General features: G+C 46.2%; 2 protein-coding genes across 3 annotated transcripts in view; both read left to right on the plus strand.

The window, feature by feature from the left end:
• Positions 1-21,296, plus strand: part of LOC142768980 (uncharacterized) — a 112,919-nt gene that overhangs the window by 75,481 nt on the left and 16,142 nt on the right. The window lies entirely within an intron of this gene.
• Positions 3,530-20,861, plus strand: LOC142768486 (uncharacterized). Of its 2 annotated transcripts, XM_075870473.1 has the most exons (4): positions 3,530-3,799; positions 10,574-10,791; positions 18,146-18,199; positions 20,533-20,861. In XM_075870473.1, exons 2-4 carry the CDS (start codon positions 10,591-10,593, stop codon positions 20,629-20,631), a joined length of 354 nt encoding a protein of 117 aa, XP_075726588.1. In that variant the 5' UTR covers positions 3,530-3,799; positions 10,574-10,590; the 3' UTR covers positions 20,632-20,861. The 2 variants fall into 2 exon arrangements, with proteins under 2 accessions (XP_075726588.1, XP_075726589.1); XM_075870474.1 differs by lacking the exon at positions 10,574-10,791.

Consider the following 21,296-nt stretch of genomic DNA (forward strand, 5'->3'; position numbering starts at 1 on the left):
CAAATATTGCATTGTTGCATTGTTGCAATTTGCTTATAACGGTTTTTGTTAGATCCTCGTTCTTCGCTTCTGTAGAAGTATGAATTTATTGTTTCAAATATTTTTTTAATTTCGTAACAATCGCCAAGTCATCATTTTCTGCCATTTCTTCCTTTTGTTTACGTTTACCTTAAATGTGATTTTGCCGTATTTTGTAAAACGCTTAGCCCAACTGGTCATAACGCCAGCCACCGGTCAGCTGGTAGCACTTGGGTCCTTTCTTTTCATATTCGTTCATCTGCCTGCCTATGTTCTTTCTTCACCGTAGAGAAATGGGATGATGCTCATCGCTCAGTCACGTACGTTCTTTGTCCTATTGTCCGCGCTGTTTCACCATAAAGAGCCCTTTCATCCAATTTTAGAGCTATGCAAGTGTTTGATGTTACTTCCAACAGAAAGAAAACGCTATGAAGTTTTAAGGTTGGCAAAAGGTCCAAATAACAGAAGTAATATTGCTAGGCAGACGCTTCGATTATGACTAGGGGACACACCACGTCAAATGTACAATGAGTAGGTGGATTAAAGTTGCATACATAATTAATCGCCTACAGTATCGGACACAACATCAACAAATTGTGAAGCTGTATATGTGCACGCAGCACATTACGCAAGCGGATGGTGTACATCGCAACTGTGACTAAACGAAGAGCTCTAGGAGAGTTTCCAATGGTAAGTCACGTGCTCAGACACTCTTACAGTGCAGCAAAATGAAAGCATGGTGTGAACGGCAGATGATCACGTTTTCGCGTGGTCCTCATAGATGCCAATCTTTTTCATCCTATTTACGTCAAAGAAAAAAGCGCCATCACAAATGAATGCATTCTGAAAATATTTTTTAGATATGACTCCACCAGCAATAAACTTGTCTGAAAGAACCGAAAGTTGATCGATTTGGTTCTGATTCACGGTCCTGTTTAATTAGCACTAAGACTTTAGTAACAATTAACGTAAAAACAGGAGCACTTACTCGGCTGAAAGAATAACTGAATCATAAGAAAGCCTATACTTGCGCATTACCTATCTACGCGCGCCGTTAGCCAGCGCTAAAACAATACAGAAATGTACTCCCCCTTAAAGTATTATCTTTGGTCTAGCAGTGTGACGTTTTTGGAAAGTATAAGCAAGAATGGGTAAATTGTGCAGGACTTGCTGGTATTACGATGGAAACGTGATTCTAGAAGTTATGAAACCTTTCTATAGAAACGTCAGTACATTATTCTGGACTTCTGGACTGGTTACCTATCATTGGCCATATCTATCTAGTAATAGACACTGCACGAAGGCAGGAGATAGTTGAAGGGGGAGTTCAACTCTAAGCATCTACAATGTTTGCTATGAGTAACGCTGTGCATACGCGAGTAATACGAAGGGGTCGGGTTTGGTTTGTCATTTCTTCAGCATCGTTGTCATCGTCATTTTTATCGTCAACCTATTTAAACTCACTCTAGGACAAAAGCGTCTCCTATAATCCGCCAATCAACCAGGTGCCGTGTTTTCTGCTCTCATGTTATAGCTGCAAAATTTTGTCACCTGCCCACCTTTGTGAATTATGAGGTACAGAATTTCCCCATCTCCTCCGTCGCTCAAAGAATCTCTCACAATCACTATGCTTTCCTCTGTAGAGAGAGAAACAAATAAAAAGAAGAGGCAGGCAGGTTAACAATAGTGGTTGTTGGTCTATTTGGTACTTGCTCAGTTGGTACTTGCTTAAGTGCCGCTTGTGCTTGTCGTCCAGTGTTTCTTTACTTTGTGTGTGTATGTTATCTGCGGCCAAAATATTTCAGTAGGCAGGTTAACCTAGAAGAACTGGCTTGCTTTCATGTACAGGGGTGGGAAATAAGAGTCGCAAAGAGGCTAGAGATAGACAGAGAAAATAAACTAGGAAAAACATACACATGCACACATATGCAGGGCGTTATGATCGCAGTCGTTTGAAGAGACCGGTTGGACACAGGAAGCGCAGGAGCGTCTTGACAGCCTTCTCCTGCGACGTAAAGTCTTGTTGTTGGGGCAGGATTCTTTCTTCCGAAAGAGTCTGGTTTTCCAGTTGATCTAGTTATTGTTGAGTGACTGTCTCTGCGAGCAGTACTATGGGCGTTCGCACAGAATAGAATAAGTTGATTCGTCACTGCCGCAATTGTCACATGCTGCAGTGAAGACCATTTCTACACGGGACGCGTACGCTTTGGTAAATGCGATACCCAACTATAACCATCACAGCATAGTAGCGTCTCGTTGGCCAAGTCCAGGAGGAATTTGAAGTCTGAGAGTAAGTTCTAACGTATATAATCGTGCGTGCGTGAAATTTGGCTCATTTCGTCTGAGGTGGTGTGCTCGTGAGGAAGCACGCGGAGGTTCCATGCAGCGTCAGTTCTAGAGAGCGGAATTGTGGAATAATTGGCAATAAACGGGCCGATCGAGCTGCCCGTTCTGGCAATACTGAAAGCAATCAAATAGCATTGATGTGTAAGGTACAAGAAATTTATATGAGCGTTTTGTTGTGTCTTCGTCTTTGGCAGAAATATATAATTGGATGATGTGCAAAAAATAAGAAACCGCGAGAGTTAGCGCTACACGGCCGTGTTTACCCCTAACTAAATTTTAATACATTGCAATACATAACCAGCTCAAACTCCGCATATACTCACCCCAAATGACAACCATCTACTCTAACCACCGTATTCAAGAATTTTTCTTGACTCAATGCTTCACCTTGACTTGAAAAAGTCAGTGGGAGCGCTGTCTATAGGGAGACCAAGTCACTGCATATCGGCAATATTCTTCAGCGATTGGTGACAAGCACAGCACCAATTTTAGTCAAGCAGTGGCGCAGTGCTCAACTCAGTCAAGGGACGGATGGAATTCGTGTCGAGGAGCGTTTCTGAATACAGGGGTGAGACCTTAATCACGCATTCAATCCCTGCATTTGAGATTAACGGTTATCTGCAGTAGATAAGAAATTAGGAGACATGCACGCTGCTTGAAACGCCAAAGCTGTTAGCATCGAGAGATCACTCAATCTTTGCCACTCGACATATACAGTTTGGGCGTAGGTGGTACGAATATGAAAAGCTTCGAAGCAATGGATGTGCCATGATTTGTGTGTTCATTCGCAGTAACAGTAGCAAATGCTTCGGATACTGTGTTGATTTATTTACTTTAACGTAATTATTGCACTTTCATGCGTCAACAGGAAACTATGCACGTAAGTGTTATTCAAAACTACTGAAATGCTCAAGGGAAAGTCTACTCGTACATAGCTCAATATGCACAATTACCAATGTATCACTTCGGTTCAGCTAGCATTCATCACATGCATTTGGCTTTTGTCTGTGAGGTCAGAGCGTGAAAATATACATTGCTGTGATTGCCAGATCATGTCTACAACATTTTATTGCATAGTTTTATAGAGACAGCATTCATCAAACGCGATTGGTGTCTGTCTTCGAGCAAATATAAGGAAAAGTATACCCTCAATAATTGTCAGACGAGGTTCACAGAATAATAACAGAGAGTCTTATTTCCGAGAACCAACAGCTAATATTATTCTGTAGTCTCCCCCCTTTCTATGTTCCCCCGTCGCCACGTATTTGAATTGAAAGGAGCGTGAGACTTTGGGCACGCAGTCACCAAGAGGCCCCTGGACAACCTCAACGTTATGAATAACGGTGACGAATAATAATGATGGACAAACACAAGCACTGGTTGTTGAGAAGACATCATGTTTCGAAGAATAACAGCGTGTGCAGTCACTCCCTCGGTAAGTAGGTACCATTTGTGAACTGACATGTGGCCACGACGAAGATCATTTACATACGTAGCACTGGAGTTCCAGACAAGCGCCAACACCTCACCTTGTTGAGAGACTCGGAATGTATGGTACACGTTCGCTTTCTAAAATGTGCATACTGATCATCGACAGCAACCTAGGAGGTAAAGTGCCACAAATAGTTTAATAAAGTGTGTTTCCTGTCATATGGAGGAAAGCGTGTTTCCTGTCATATGGAGGAAGAGGCGTTAAACTAACACAATCAAAACGTCTCCTTTTTTCTACCTCTCTACCTTTCGCTGTGTGCATCCGTCCAACCATCTGTCCATCTGTCCATCCATCCGTACGTCCGTCTGTCTGTCTGTTTATACGTCTGACGAGTTTCTTGATTGATTGATTGATTTGTGGGGTTTAACGTCTCAAAACGACCATATGATTACGAGAGACGCCGACGAGTTCCTTGTGACAAGGTTAGGCTAAGGCGAGCTGCGCCCGTCAAAACAGGACTTTTCTTAGGCCCGAGAGCACGCAAAGTATGTTACAAATGGCTTTGCTATACAGGGTTTGGCCAGCGTTACGCAGTGTGCTGGTGACTGTATGCGACAGGGTGTTATCATCCGTGTCCCTAAAATGCACACATCTAATACGAATGATTACTTGTGACTATACGTTGGTCACACCTGTGTGAACAAAATGATGGAGTAGGCTATGTGCCCCGCTCCACAAATGGGTGACACCATGTTCCAGCTGTGGAACGGCAGGTGTTTCTAGTCCAGTCACTCAATTGGAAGATAGCTGCTGGCAAGTTGACTTCGCGGAGAGAAAACGAAGTGTAAATTTTGTTATGGCAAAATGCAATGGTTGTAGCCGGCTTCAGACAGTCTTAGGGGGTATCAAGAAATATGGAATAACCAACGGGCTGGTGTTGTGGAACTTGGTGCACAAAAAGCTCACCTTCCTGGAACATGTAAGGCATGAGTGAGGTCTTCGGCAAGATCCTTGAAAAACTGCAGCTGAAATTGCCCTCTCTCTGCTCGCCAGCACGCAAGCAGTTCACCCTTTTTAGACTTTGGTTCAAATATCGACGTTTTACGAAAACTAATCTGTTGCATTGCTGCCCACTTTACAGGCTGTTGAGTTCCTATGTCAGTTGTGAGAGAGAAAGTCTACGCATTGAAGTGCTCTAGGTGATCATGTGATGACTGAGCAGCGGCCCTTTTTTCCCCTTTCGATGAAGAAATATTGTTACGGGAGAATAACTTTACTTTATAAAACGAGGAATAAACTCGGTGGTGGACAAGATGGCGCCCAGTTGGCTCACAGATCTGACAACATCGTCCTCCTCTTTGTCTTCTTCGTCGTTCTCATCCTACCGTTACATGATTTCCCCGGCGGCTGGAGCACCGACCCGGTGCTAATCAGGAGGCACTGGAGTAATACGGTTTGAGTCGCGTAACATGCACTACGTCAGTGTGAGGGTGAAGGATGGCGGGGTCCGTAGGGGTGATTTCGTATGTGACGTCAGTTACTTGGCGTAAGATACGGTAGGGACCTGAATAGCGTGGGAGTAACTTGTCCGAAAGTCCAACGCGGCGCGAGGGGAACCATAACAGAACGAGATCTCCGGGTGTGAAGTGGACGTCACGATGGCGGGCGTCGTATACGCTCTTCTGATTGTCCTGGGAGTCCAGTAAGCGTCGTCGAGCAACTTGGCGTGCCGCTTGGGCCTTCATTATTGCATCACGAGCGTACTGAGACTTGTCATTTAGTCCGGCCGGCAGGAGGGTGTCGAAAGATAGCGCAGGGTCACGGCCGAACAACAGAAAAAAAGGAGAGAACCCAGCGGTGTCGTGTCTGGAAGAATTGTACGCGAATGTTACAAACGGTAACGTAGTGTCCCAGTCGCGGTGATCGGCGGAGACATACATGGAGAGCATGTCGGTGAGAGTGCGATTGAGGCGCTCCGTTAGACCATTTGTTTGTGGATGGTAAGCAGTCGAGAGCTTGTGTTTAGTGGCGCAGGAGCGGAGGAGGTCATCAACCACTTTGGAAAGGAAGTAGCTGCCTCGGTCGGTAAGGAGTTGTCGAGGGGCGCCATGATGTAAGATGACGTCCTCCAAAAGGAAATCGGCCACGTCAGTTGCACAGCTGGTTGGAAGGGCCCGTGTGATCGCGTATCGGGTAGCATAATCGGTTGCTACTGCAATCCACCGATTACCCGCAGCTGACGTAGGAAAAGGGCCAAGCAGGTCCACGCCAACACGGTAGAATGGGTCTTGTGGGATGTGCAGTGGCTGAAGACGTCCGGCCGGAGGGGCATTTGGTTTTTTCCGTCGTTGACAAGGGTCGCAGGCTGCAATATAACGGCAGACGTCGCGGTACATGCCAGGCCAGAAGAAGCGCCGGCGAACTCTGTCGTAGGTCCGTGACACGCCGAGGTGACCCGCTGTAGGTGCATCATGAAGCTGGGCGAGAACAGTGTGACGCAATTGAATGGGAACGACGAGTAGTCTTTCGGGGCCGTCAGGACGCATATTGCAACGGTACAATACACCATCATGTATTTCAAACATTCGAAGGGAAGGGTCGGGCCTCTCCGATGTGAGCCTTCGGATAATACCGTCCAAGAAAGTATCTCGTCGCTGCTCGATTCCAATATCATGAAACGCGGATAGAGAGAAAACGTCGATAGGAAGGGTGGTTTTAGAGGAGTCGCCGTCTGGAGGGTCGACAGGATACCGGGACAAGCAGTCCGCATCTTGATGCAGGCGGCCGGTTTTATACAGGACTGAGTAATCAAATTCTTGAAGGCGCAGCGCCCAACGGCCAAGACGGCCTGAAGGGTCTTTAAGGGACGAAAGCCAGCACAAGGCGTGGTGATCTGTGATTACTGTGAATGGCCGGCCGTACAAATAGGGACGAAATTTACCGACTGCCCAAACAAGTGCCAAACATTCCCGTTCGGTTATTGAATATTTTCTTTCAGCAGGCGAAAGAAGGCGGCTGGCATAAGCAACAACACGGTCTCGTCCTTGTTGTTTCTGGGCGAGGACTGCACCGATGCCATAGCCACTTGCGTCTGTACGAACTTCTGTTGGAGATGAAATATCAAAGTGGGCGAGGATAGGCGGAGACGTAAGCAGACACACTAGATTTTGAAACGCATCTGCTTGCTCAGGGCCCCAAATGAAGCCAGCGTCTTTTTTGAGAAGTTGAGTGAGAGGGCGTGCTACGTCGGCGAAGTTTTTAACAAAGCGGCGGAAGTAAGAACAGAGGCCAACGAAACTGCGAACGTCTTTGGTACAGGTTGGTACAGGGAAATCTCTTACTGCGCGTATTTTATCTTGATCAGGGCGAACCCCCACGGAATCAACGAGGTGTCCGAGGACAGAAATTTCACGACGGCCGAAGTGGCACTTTGCCGAATTGAGTTGCAGGCCCGCCTTACGAAAGACAGATAAGATTTTCGATAGCCTTTCAAGGTGCGTCGCAAAAGAAGGCGAAAAAACGATAACGTCGTCCAGGTAGCACAGGCAGATGGACCACTTGAAGCCGTGCAACAGAGCGTCCATCATACGTTCGAAGGTGGCGGGCGCATTACATAAACCGAATGGCATCACTTTAAACTCGTAAAGGCCGTCGGGAGTGATAAACGCCGTTTTCTCACGGTCCATGTCATCAACGGCAATCTGCCAGTACCCAGAGCGGAGGTCAATGGAGGAAAAATATTTTGCGCCGTGAAGGCAATCCAGGGCATCGTCTATGCGTGGTAAAGGGTAGACGTCCTTCTTCGTTATTTTGTTTAAATGGCGATAATCGACGCAAAATCTCCAGCTGTTGTCCTTCTTCTTTACAAGTACAACAGGGGACGCCCAGGGACTGCATGAAGGCTCGATGATATTCCGAGAAAGCATTTTGTCGACCTCCTGTTGGATGATGCGCCGCTCTGCATGGGAAACACGGTAGGGTCTCCGATGGATTGGACTCGTATCGCCTGTATCAATCCGGTGCTTAACAACGGACGTCTGGCCGAGTGGGCGGTCGCCAAGGTCGAAGATGTCCCAAAAAGATGCAAGCAGGGAACGCAGGTCGTTAGCTTGTTCTTTCGGCAAGTCGGGGGCAATCATCTTGGTTAACACACTTTGGTCTGATGGAGGAGTAGACGAAGTTTTTTCGGCACTCGGGATGCTGTCATAACTTAGAGTGCAAATATGGCACTCTGCCGCCGGCACGATCTCGGCTAGAGATATACCACGAGGGAGGACTTGTGTACATAGTGAAAAATTCACTAAGGGTAGGCAGGATGCATTGGCCGTAATAGTGATGACGGTGTGAGGAAACGCAACGTTGTGCGAAAGCAGGACGTCAACATTGGGGGACACAATATAAACACCGTCTGGGACAGGTGGAACAGGGGAGACGCCTATGTAAGCTACTGTTCGTTGAGGGAGACGCAGGTGTTCTGTAGAACAAAGCCGACTTGGAGGGCAACTTGGAGGATCAACAACATTAGGTAGAGCGAGTTGCACTATACCGGCAGAGCAGTCTATCAAGGCCGAATGTTCAGACAAAAAGTCTTGGCCCAAAATTATGTCATTAGGGCAGTGTTCTAAAACATAAAACAGAACTGATGTGTGGTGTCCGGCGACGCTGACGCGAGCTGAGCACACACCAATTACGGCGACTTTTCCACCATCGGCCGTTCGGACCACAGGAGTTGGGCCAGGAGTAAGGACTTTCTTCAGCCGTGCTCTAAGGTCAGCGTTCATGATAGACACGTGTGCGCCAGTGTCAATGAGGGCTGTAGTAGGTACACCGTCGACGTCAACATTGATAAGGTTCTGATGTGCGGGCAAGGTCAGTAGAGGATTTTGGGATCGGGTCGGTATTGCAGCATCACCTCCAAGAGCTGCTCCCGTCAGTTTTCCGGAGGTGAACGCCGGAACGAGCTTGGGGACGGCGATCGGCGATATGGGGGCGAGCGGGAGAAACGGCGTTGTGGCGAAGGGGAGCGGCTGGATCGGGGGCGCGAGGAATTCTCAGGCGTTAGCGGCTCTGTTTTCGGTGATGAGCGTGAATTCCAGACAGGTGGGCGATGGGGCGGAGGGTGAGGCCACGGAGCAGAGCTGGACCAAGCACGGCAGTGACGCGAAATGTGGCCTATACGACCGCAATTGAAGCATATCGGCCGGTCGTCTGGGGTGCGCCATACCGCCGGGTCGCGATAATGTGGGCTGGCAGAAAAACGTCGGTTGGGCGGGACAGTCACGGGTGGATTTGGTGTGGCGTAGTCTGGACGATGAATGGAGCAGACGTTTAAGCCGGCGTTGGCCAGTTCTTGCCTCACGACGGTCTGTATGAGAGAGACGGTGGCGTGATAGCTTTCGGAGTTGGGGGAAGCTGACACGAGTGGAGCTGCGGCTTCTATTTCCCGACGGACAATACGGACAACGTCACCGGGACTTTCCGTAGAAGGCAGGCGAGGGTCTTCGCATGTGGACGTTGCAGCCGTGTTTGGAAGCCGGGCAAACTGGTGGAGAACACGGCGGCTCTTCGCTTCTTCAAAGCGCCGGCATTCAGAAATAATGTCGTGGACCGTAGATGAATTCTTGAACACAAGAAGGTGAAAGGCGTCATCTGCTATGCCCTTAATAATATGGCCAACCTTATCGGCTTCGGACATCTGCGAGTCTACCTTGCGGCACAAAGCGAGCACGTCCTGAATGTACGTGAGGTATGATTCGGTGCACGTCTGAACTCGACGTGCGAGCTCGTTTTGGGCGGCGCGTTGACTTCCCACAGGCCTGCCAAATAGCTCCCGGAGCTTTTGCTTGCATAACTCCCAGCTAGTCAGTTCTTCCTCGTGCGTCTCGTACCAGACCTTTGCGGTACCTCTGAGATAAAAAATCACGTTGGCCAGCATGAGCGTTGGATCCCATCGCATACGTACACCCACTCGTTCGTATGACTTCAGCCAGGCTTCTACGTCAATGCCATCAGTGCCAGAAAAGGTACCTGGATCTCTCGGGGGCTCCAAGATGAGGGTTGACGGTCCAGTTGGAGAAAGCACGGACGTAGTTGGAGAAGGCACGGTAGACGGGGAAGGGTCGGCATTGTTGACTGCAGTCGCCATGGGGGAGACCACTAGGCGCCCGCTACGAAGCTCCGTTTTGCGTGAAGTGAGTACCCCGCACCTCCCACCAATGATGTTACGGGAGAATAACTTTACTTTATAAAACGAGGAATAAACTCGGTGGTGGACAAGATGGCGCCCAGTTGGCTCACAGATCTGACAACATCGTCCTCCTCTTTGTCTTCTTCGTCGTTCTCATCCTACCGTTACAATATAAACCTAACCCTGTTTTTATGTGGGACTTCAGCTGTTGCTTTCGGGGTTCCTCAAGGAAACAGGATGTGTTACCTATAAGGTGGATTGCATGTTCTCGAAGCACCTTAATTTGAAACGCCCGAAAAAGAAAATAATGCGAAATTGTGGCTATATTTCATTCGGATATAAAACGAAGTTTTATATGTTGGGAATAAACAGAGCTTCGGCACAGTAAATATTACTGATTTTCATGGCATCATTACAGTTCAATGCAATCTATTAGTAATATAAAATTACCAAAAAATTCATGCAATGATAAAAAAGCACTACTTTCTTTAACTATGAGAATCGGACAATCTATGGCGAATGGCACCCTTGTATATTTTTATGTTATTGAAGACCGGTCAATCTGATAATTATCTTTGTGGCAACTGCAGGTTGAGCGAATCTGGATATGGCTGCAGTTGATGCTTCATTGCTGTTCATTGCACTACTGGTGAGCTTTTGTACAGAAACCTTTGAAGCTGGCGGATGGACTGAAGTCATCCCACCAAACACTCATGAGACCCATGCACTAGCGGAATACGCCTACATGGTTAGAAGGGGTCTGCATGCTCGAGGCGTTACTTTTCTCGTAACGCGAGCTAGATGGAAGGTATGTTCAAAAGAGTGTTTTGTGCATTCAATATTGAAGTTTTTTCTAATGGGCCAAACGTACTTGGTAAGAGATGAGGCAGTACTTAGCGGTGTAATAATTTCAATTCCAATGGGTTCGAGTGGTAGACAGGTTTTCGTGAGGGTGTGCGAACAAGTGCCTTAATTAAGACCAGGCCACCGGTTGAAACAGAAATTGGGACAACCGCTAAGTTGTGTTTCGCTCTCGCTCTCTCTCTAGCTGTATATATATATATATATATATATATATATATATATATATATATATATATATTACGTATGGCAAGTCAAGGTAACTTAAGGGGTGGGGTTTTAATGCGCACCGAGTCCACGATCACAGTATCATGATGATCACCATTGCACCATTATGGCATTATGGCTCGTACCCACTCAGGGAAATCGCAGTAGAAGCAACATCGTCTTCCTTTTCTACCCGCGCTTCTCTTGTTTTTCCTGGTAGTGACACTTCGTATGCTTCCTCCAGCTTCAGACGAAGCCCTCTGGGCGAGTCATTTTTGTATCCTTAGACTAAACGGCTTCAGGCGGGCAACGTGCGTCACCTCTGTCTTGCATGAACGTCGGCGACTAGTGGTGACACGTGCAATTTATTAGCTGACCCCGCTGAGACGATGGAGTATCACGAACGGACTAGGGTAGTGTGCCAGTGGCTTTTGGCTCAAGCCACGTCTGCGTATTGGTGTCCACAACCACACTAAATCGCCGGGGTCAAAGGTGCATGCCGGTGTTGACTGTCGTAGCGAGTTTTGGAGGACTCTTTTTCTGCTAGTGTACGTAAGCATTCAAGTCGACGTGGCTCTTGCGCACGACACAAATTTCCGCAATCGTTAAATCGTAATGGACGGCAAAAGGAAAGATAGTGTCCTGCGTATGTCGAGGTGAACGAACCTGTCATATCGTGTTTCGCCGTGTTGAAGGCGTACGTGAAGAATGGTAATACTTCATCCTAGTTTTTTTGGTTGGAGGTGACATACATTGACGACATGTTGATAAACGTTCGCTTTCTGCACTCGGTGAGGCCGTTAGTTTGTGGATGATATGCAGTTGAGTGTCGGCACTTGGAGGCACACAAACAAAGTAATGATTCCATAATATCAGCGGTAAATTGTCGTCTACTGTCACCTATTATTACGTGAAGTGGCCCGTGTTGGAGGATGTCTGATTGCAACAGGAACTCAGAAACCTGGACTGCCGTGGCGGAAGATAAGGCAACCATTTCGCAGTACCGCGTCAGGTAGTTGTCGCATACAATAATCCACCGGCTACCTTTTGAGGAGCGTCGAAATAGTACCATCAGATCAATGCCGACCTTTCCAAAGGGGGAACCGGGAGGCTTTACGGCTTGTAAGTGACCAACTGAACCCGAAGTGGGCCGCTTGTGGCTCTGGCACTGCGTACAGTTGGCCACATAGTTTTGAATTGTCTTGCTCATTTTCGGCCAGTAGAACCGCTCTTTCGCGCGACTAAGTGTTCGTGCGGTTCCTATATGACCGGAGTTCGAGTCATCATGCGTGTGACGCAGAACAGACGTTTAGAGGGACGCAGGAACAACGAGCAGAAAGCGGGCGCCCATCGTGGACAAGTTTCTCTGGTAAAGTAGACCATTTCGGACGCAGAATCGGCCTTCGCTTAATTTCTTTCTTGCTCCAGGGAAGAGATCTTTCAAGTTTGGGTCAATACGCGGCACAGCAGCCAAAGTCACGACATCGGGAAAGCCGGACGACAGAGAAGCGATAAGGTGGTCAAAGTTATCGACTTCACAGTCTGTTGTCGGCAGCGGCATTCTGGAGAGGTAATCTGCATCAGCTTGTAGACGGCCAGTCTTTTATGAAATAGTGAAGACATATTCTCGCAAACGAATAGCCCATCAAGCGAGGTGGCCGGCTGGGTCACGAAGGTTGACCAGCCAACACAGGGAATGGCGATCTGTGACGATAGTGAACGGGCGACCATAGATGTATGAGCGAAACCGTTGTACGGCAAATACTACCGCTATAGGCATTCCTGTTCGGTCACTGTGTAGTTGCGTTCAGGATGGCTTAAAGAACGACTTGCGTATGCCACAACGTGTTCCTTCTTGGCAGAACGCTGAACGAGAACGGCACCAATACCGGTGTCATTTGCGTCTGTGCGAATTTCCGTGGGCGACGAAAGATTGAAGTGCCGAAGTACTGGCTGCGAAGTTAACAAACACTTCAGCTGGTGAAAAGCGGCATCACACTCGGAGGTCCACTGAAACGCGCTGTTCTTGCCTAGAAGTTCGTCAGAGGGTGAACGACATCTGCAAATCTGGGTATGAACCGGCGGAAATACGTGCGAAGAACCGATGAAGCTACGCAGTCGTTTCACAGATTCAGGACCCTCGAACGATTCAACGGCCGCTGTCTTCTGTGAGTCAGGTCTAATCCCATCTTTGTCGACAAATTATCCCAACATCAATGTCTATCGCTCGCCAAAGTGGCACTTTTTCCAATTCAATACAAGGCCAGCTTTTTCGATGCAGTTGAGCACGAGGTCTAGGCGGATATTGTGCTCCTCAAACGTACGTCCAAAAATTACGACATCGTCGAGGTAACACATGCTTGTTAGCCATTTTAAACCTCGCAATATAGAGTCCATAAATCTTTCGAATGTCGCAGGGGCATTGCATATTCCGAATGGCATAACGTTGAACTCGTAAAGTCTATCGGTTGTAACAAATGCCGTCTTTTTTGTCAGCTGCGTACATCGAAATTTGCCAGTAACATAATCTGAGGTCAACGGATGAAATGTAGGACGTGGAATGCAGACTGTCTAGAGCGTCATCGATCCGAGGCAGTGGATAGACGTCTTTCTTGGTAGCGAAATTCAGTCGGCGGTAATCAACGCAAAATCTCCACGTACCATCCTGCTTTTTCACTAGAATGACGGGAGCAGCCGACGGGCTTCCCGATTCCTGTATTATTCTCTTCCCGAGCATTTCTTGGACTTGCTCGTCGATGATCTTGCGCTCCGATGGTGCCACTCGGTAAGGTTTCTGCCTAATAGAATTCGCGGACTCGGTGTGGATCTGCTGACGTAACCGGGACGCTGGAATTAAGGGCCTTTGGCTACTTTTAGAAAAATTGAACACTTTTGAGTGCTTAGATAGAACGTCGCGCAGTGTATCATGTTCGCTTTGGTCAAGTGACTTGCAGACCATTTGTATTGATTGGGCATCCTATGAACTTTCTGAGCCTAGATGTTTTTTTGGCTTGTAGCATCAACAAGCTCAACCAGCGTCGTAGATGATTCGGCTCTAAATACTGCGTGTTTTAGTCCGCCTGGCAAAACTGCAGGCTCCATGGAACTGTAGCTTGTCCACACACCTGCCCGTCCATCAAGGACTGACACTGTACAATGGGAAATGAGTATGTTCTTTTTCAGGCATGCAAAGGGGATTAGTTCAAGCATGGTGTAAAACGTGCCACAGCTGTTACTGGAACATATCACGGCAACACACACAGCAGAAAATGCAGGAAAGACTGTGTCCACGGAGACGAAAAAGATGCATTTCTTCGGACAGGAATTTTCCAGTAGCGCCATTGCGAAAGTACCGTGTGTAGAAAGATGCCCACTTCTGCAGTCTACAGTTGCGCCAACCTGACACAAGAAACCGATACCCAATATAACGTCATGTGTAGACCACGGAATAACCGCAAACTCTGTGCAAAACACCTTGCCACACAGCGAGACGTCCACAGTACAATATCCCACCCGAGACAACACGTCACCACTTACACCACAAAATGTCACTCAACGGTTCAGGCCAAACATCACTTTTAGTCCTAGCAGGTTCCTAAAATTTCCACTCATCACCGAGACTGTCGCGCCTGTTCCACAAGTGCCATAGTAGCCACTCCATCGACAACTACATTACCTTTTTTCATCAACATAAACGCTGATGGGGGTATATCTGTATATAGCACCTGCGATCTCGTGGCCTCACCCCCACTGACCACGCCGACTAGTTTTCCGGCGGTGGTGTCCGTACGCGTCGCCGTGGCGATGGTAATAGTGGAGCACGTGGAGCTGGTGGTGGCGTCAAACTTCGATCAGAGGCCATCGAGTGGTAGTTTGACCCGGTAGGTACGCGTGGCTTCTGTGACGTGGAGAGCGCTTGGTCGGAAGGTTGGTGAGACATGTACCAAGACTGTCGCTGATATGGGCGGTGGTCACAAAAACGCGCGATGGGACCAGGGACACCACAGTTGTAGCACACCGGAATTGGTCGAGGGGCACGTGGCTGCTCAGAGTAGCGACTCCTCTCGGAAGGCATGGGATAGAGGGGCCGCCCTTCAGGGGCACTGTAGGCAGGCGATGTTGGGTAAACAGGCGGGCCAAAACTTCATTCGTACTTTGGAGGTGGTTGACGTGGGAATCCAGCCTGCCGTGTGCCTTGATATTCATAAGTGTCTGCTGCGTTGATCGATGGATACCATGGTGGAAGAGAAACAGGCGTCCACACGCGTTCTGGTTCGCTTGCGTACGCATCCTGAAAAATTCTGGGGCGATGATAGGTCTGCTGACAATGAAGCAGCTCTTCTCTGACGATCTGCCATATGGTCAAAGCAAGGTCGTTAGGTGGCACTGTTTCAACGCTAGCCACAGAGGGAACGTTGTACAGGCGGCCTGCTTTCGGAGAAACTCGTCGCATCTTGAGAGAGTTAAAGGTACGACAGTGCTTCATCACGTCGGACACGGAGTTCAAGCAGTCTTGCCCAGTTAGAAAATTGTACACGTCTTTGGCTATACCCTTGAGAACATGTCCAACCTTGTCTTTTTCAGACATCCTTGAATTCACGATGTTGCACAGCTTCAAGGTTCCTTCAATGTACGTCACACATGTTTCTCATGGAAGCTGTGCCCTCTGTGAGAATACCTGCTCTGCGCGTTTCTTCTTTGCGTCCAAATCACCGAAGCACTTCTGCACTTCTTCAACAAAACGATCCAAAGTCATGAACATGTACTCGTGGTTCTCGTACCACGTGAGGGCGGTGTCAATTAATGAGAATACAACATGATTGAGCTGTTCATTCGATTCCCAGCAAGTTACCCCACCGTACGTATATATATATATATATATATATATATATATATATATATATATATATATATATATATATATATATATATATATATATATATATATATATATATATATATATTATTTATTTATTTATATATATATATATTGTGAGCGCTGACTATGTACTTCATCTTCATCTGTATGATAAAACCCTTGTAGTGATCATCATCGTAATTCACGCGGGCTGGGTTTCTTGGGCTTGTGCATCTGCATTGGAAATACAACCTGGTTGCTACATATATATATAATGAGACTAACTGACATTATTGGCAAGGAAAGTATAGGGGAAGTAATTAGACCCAATTGTATTGTAAATGTGAATAAAAAAAAGTGGGTGAAAGATAACCTCTCTGAGCATGAACCGATCGGTTCCTGCTCAGGGCAAGTTTGATTATTTCAATGCCCCGGTATCATGTTCATCTTACTTTGGCCTTGCACCACGTGCGATTGATCGCGTTATATTTTTAAATATACGTCAACACATGCAAGTTTTATTCTGTTTAAAACATCTTGCAAGTAACGCTCTCCAAACGCGAGAGTATTCCCGCTTCCTTGGAACAGAAATTAGATGTTGGCGCTTGTGTATAGCCCTTCTTGTGTTGCCACATTTGCGCCTTAGTCCTTCTGTTAAGCTAACACCGATGTTTTTTGTCATCAATGAATATCAGTAAACAATATATTTGTATAAAACATGCACCTGTTCAACTGGTGTTCATGCGTATAACGTTTGCACATATCGCTAGCATTAGTACGTAAAGTCTCATTAAAAAAATACATTAAACTCACCTTCCATTCACATGTTTTGCATGACATCCTTTCCCAAGGTACGCGCATTATGCCCAATTTTTCGTATGCAAAAGGCAAGGGGTGCGATATCGGTGGCTTTTTAACGCAATTATTTCATGGGATAAACTGGATGAAAAGCCCTGAAAAGAAAACAAAAAGGCCTTTGGTGGTAAATGCCGATGCCTGAGCTGACAATTGTAGTGAAGCTGACAGAGATACTGTTTGAACCCTGTCATATCGAGCGTTCTATTTTAGGAGGCTTAGCACCCCATTTTCAAGCTCCTAAGAACATTCTTTATGAAGTAGGCCAGCAAGGCGTACATGTTAAGCGTCAATGCAAGGAGAACAAGTGAATGCATATTTAATGCTAGAGACATTCATTGATTCCATTTTGCAGTATCATGTGGCTGCATGTTTGGCCATGTGTAGACAGACATCTAAGTAAGCATGTTAAAATCAGTGGTAGAAAGTAGCCTGTAATCAAGCTGCGAAGTTCAATGTCTGTTTTTTTTTCAAATAATTCATGACTCCGTCGGCCAAACCTTATCATTAACAACCGTCTGTACCCAAGCAAACAACTAGCATATTCACCCATCGTGCATCCATGATCCACCCATCATATGTCCACCATCCACCCATCACCTGCCCACCACTCTTATCGCTCACCATCCATCCATTGTCTATCCATCATTTCCACTGTTCACCCACCATCTGTACTTTCCATCCACCATATTCCCACCATCCGTCCATCCAGTATAATAATCCGCCAAGCTGGTGAGTTCTGGGTATCATCATGCTGACCCATGGGCAAATTTTCAAAAGGGACAACTTCGTGATGCAGGAGAAAGATATGTGCTCGGTTTGAAGGAATATATGAGAGAGAAATTTTTAGAAGCTTAGACGCAGGATTTCTACCCCTTTAACAATACCGTGCAGTATGTCACGCGCATTATTCAATTACAAGTAGTATATAACCTTATAAAAGTAAAAAAGCCAGAGATTTTTTTTAACGAGGAATAGCTGTCATGTTACATATGGCCGTAGTAGTAATGGACTTTTATATCAGCCGCATACTAACGGCTGAGTATTTTGACCACTTGCGCAACCAGCTGACGTTGGTCTTCCCCTTCGGCGCCGATCCACTTGAGCCAGGTCGTGATTTAAAGGGAAGGGCTGCATCGCATAGCAGCTGGGCAGTCGAAAAAGCTATGTGACAGGTCACCATATGGAGAGGGGCAGTTGGCACAGCAGGATTCAGGTGTTTACTTATGAACATATGAGCGTATTTACACCAGTGTTATCTGTCATGATAATGGTTATAATAGGTAGAAGCCTATGCGCACCAGCATATTCATATTTCCAGAATGAAGTGCTTTGATAGACATACTTCAGTGCTCGCTTTAATGACTTTCTGTCACTCTAGGTTCAGCGGGGAATGGTATATAACATCACATTCATTGTTTTCTTCCAAAACACGGTATGTTCCTTTATGATATATGAAGTGTGCATTTTTTCGCTTGTTTCAGTTTACAGTGTGGTGTTATTACTTATTACATGTTGCTTAATTTGTCATTTCTTTTCTCGCTTTAGTTGTGTACATATGTGTATTAGTTCGTGTGTATCTGTTCCTGTATGCATGTATATATATTCAAATAAAAGTATATGTGTTAATATATGTGTGTGCCTATAAATATATATGTGCTGTTGTTCTGTTATGTACTCTGAGAGGAACCGACAAACAATCAATATAGGCTAACGGTCTAGCCAGCTTGTAATAATTACTTATGTTATTAAAAGTGAGACTGATTGATGAATTTCAGACACCCTCTTTTTTCGAAGCAAAGACGACACTAAATATACGTAGTCTTGTTCAGATTCTTTGAATACTTTTAGTGTCTTTTTTAACATGAAATCTACAATAAGAAACATTTTTCTTGGCCTTCCTCTGGTATAAAAAAACTATTTAAACCCGAAAAAAGGTAACTCCTTTGACACTTATTCAGAACGTGTGCAAGTGATACGTTCTGTCAAAGTTAACCTAATATGTAGGGTTTACGTTTCAAAGCCACCATAAGAGATTATTATGAGCGAGGCTAAAGTGTAGGGCATAAGGAATTTTGGCTATCTGCTGTTTGTCGTGCGTTGACAACATTTTATTTTACGTTTTGCTGAGCTATCATTGGGCATCAATGCGTGCACCTGACAACTGCGACTTAACGTTGCCCTGGTTTTAAATTAAATTATTTTATGACTAACGTACATTGGTGACTTTCAAAGGTTTATTATTCTTTATTTAAAAGCCACCCATGCGGATATTTTTGCAAAAAATAACGAGGAAAGAGTTGAAGGGGAGCATAAATGATTGTTTTTTGCGCAAAATAGCCGCATCTGCCGCTTCTAAATGAAGCTGAACCGATCAGCAGCACAACGTGCAATTGGTTAATAATACTTTTACGACACTAACGGTTATGAGACGCAATAGACGATGAAACACATAAAGTACATGGCATGGCGTTTTATAGTAAATATTATGTGTGTAAGATAACAAATTATAAGGGCGAAAGAATCACTTCCCCCTCTAAGAGGCCAAACCTGCTCATAGCGCTTCCACAACTTTAACATATAGCTCAGACGGTGGCCTCATCTTATCTCTTTCATCTGGTGCACTTGCATAGGTCGACGCACAAGATTGTGGGTGGGGAAGAGGAAGGGGCGGAGTCACTTCTTCTGTTCACCTAAGAGGGGGATGCAAAGTCAGCCCCATACACTAATATTGTTGGCAGGGTGGGACGACAGCGAAGACACGGAGCTTACTGAAACTTGAGTGTTTATTTGATAGGTGCTAATTTAAATGCATCTTCGAAAATGCAAATCACAAAAAGGTAGAAAAAGCGAAGCCAAATGATTGCGACCTGACTATTCCAAAAACTCTTACCCTCATAGGTTAGCACGTTGCACGGTGAGTTCACCATGATTGTCCAATGAAATGAATGGTGAAATCTTCAGAGATTTTATGGGCGCAGCCATAACGATGTCTGTGGAGTTTGCGTGCCTCTCAGAAATCGCTGTTGATGCCACAATCGGTGCGCTCCTATCGCAGCAGCAAAGACATCTGAAGGAGCAGAGTATGAAGCAGAAGGCTAAAACTGGATGTAAACTGATAATTTACTTTGACGATCATGGCAGCACACTTATTCTCAACAGGCGCGTATTTTGCGCAGATACCTTAAATGTCCAGCCCGGGAAATCTACGAAGCGCTCCTAGTTCATTTTCTCTGGCCATCGTGTTTCAGCGCATTATCGTAACGACGATAATCGTTATCCTCGCATTTGAACATTCTATATAGAGAGACATTCGGGGGTTAAGGATATCATAGCTGAAATCAAGAAGAAGAAATGGACATGGGCAGGGCATGTAGCGCGCAGACAGGATAAACGCTGGTCATTAAGGGTAACTGACTGGATTCCCAGAGAAGGGAAGCGGGTTAGGGGGAGACAGAAGGTTAGGTGGGCAGATGAGATTGAGAAGTTTGCGGGTATAAATTGGCAGCAGCAAGCACAGGACCGGGTTAACTGGCGGAACATGGGAGAGGCCTTTGTACTGCAGTGGACGTAGTGAGGCTGCTGCTGCTGATGATGATGATGATATAGAGAGACTAGTTGGGACGCATGCGCAGGGTTTCTCCCTCTTCCATGTTTTGTAGCGCAAAAAAAGTTAACCAGTACTCTTTGTTCGTTCCTTTCTCTGCTTACCGATGGAAGTTTTGATATCGCTTTGACCACTCAATGATTTTTTTCTTCTTTCCTCAGATGCGTGAGAAATGCTTCACCGAAGTTGTGCTGCCTCCGGTTCACCTACTTCGATTGAGAAGGAGGGTCACTAAATTTTGGTGTCGACCAGTGCCATAGCCGAAAATATGTTACTGCGAGAGGGGGGGGGGGCGACCAGGAGGGCATCACAGAAGCAGCCGGAACTCTTTCCGTCATAAACACTTTCATTCAGCTATCTTGACATGTAATAAAGTAAAAGATACAACCTGGTCCTCGTTCACTCAGCATGGTCCCGTGCAGCCGGAACTCTTTCCGTCAATAATACTTTCATTCGGCTATCTTGACATGTAATAAAGTAAAAGATACAACCTGGTCCTCGTTCGCTCAGCATGGTTACGTGCCCGCCTCAGTGGTCTAGTAGTGAAGACTTTCAACTGCTGACCCGCAGGGCACGTCATTGAATTTTGGCTGTGGCGGCTATAAATATCTTCGCCTTTCATGCGACACCACACAAACAAAACAAAAAATTGAGCACGCGCATTGGTTGATAAACCCATGCGCCCCATCACAGTTGTGATAACTTATTGAAGGGCCTCTTTATTAATAGCGTGGTGCTCGCCTCGACAAAGCGCTGTGGCTAAAGGAAATATTGTACAAGCGTCGCACTTTGTCTATAATAATAAATGGGTAAAGTCACCAACAATAACGTGAAAAACTCTTCCATAATTCACGAGTAACACAGTGATTGGCGGATTGAGAAATTTTAGGGGTAACACAGACACGTCGTACGATGTGTGGGTTTG

Source organism: Rhipicephalus microplus, chromosome 8 (assembly GCF_043290135.1).
Source record: "Rhipicephalus microplus isolate Deutch F79 chromosome 8, USDA_Rmic, whole genome shotgun sequence".
Taxonomy (NCBI): domain Eukaryota; kingdom Metazoa; phylum Arthropoda; class Arachnida; order Ixodida; family Ixodidae; genus Rhipicephalus; species Rhipicephalus microplus.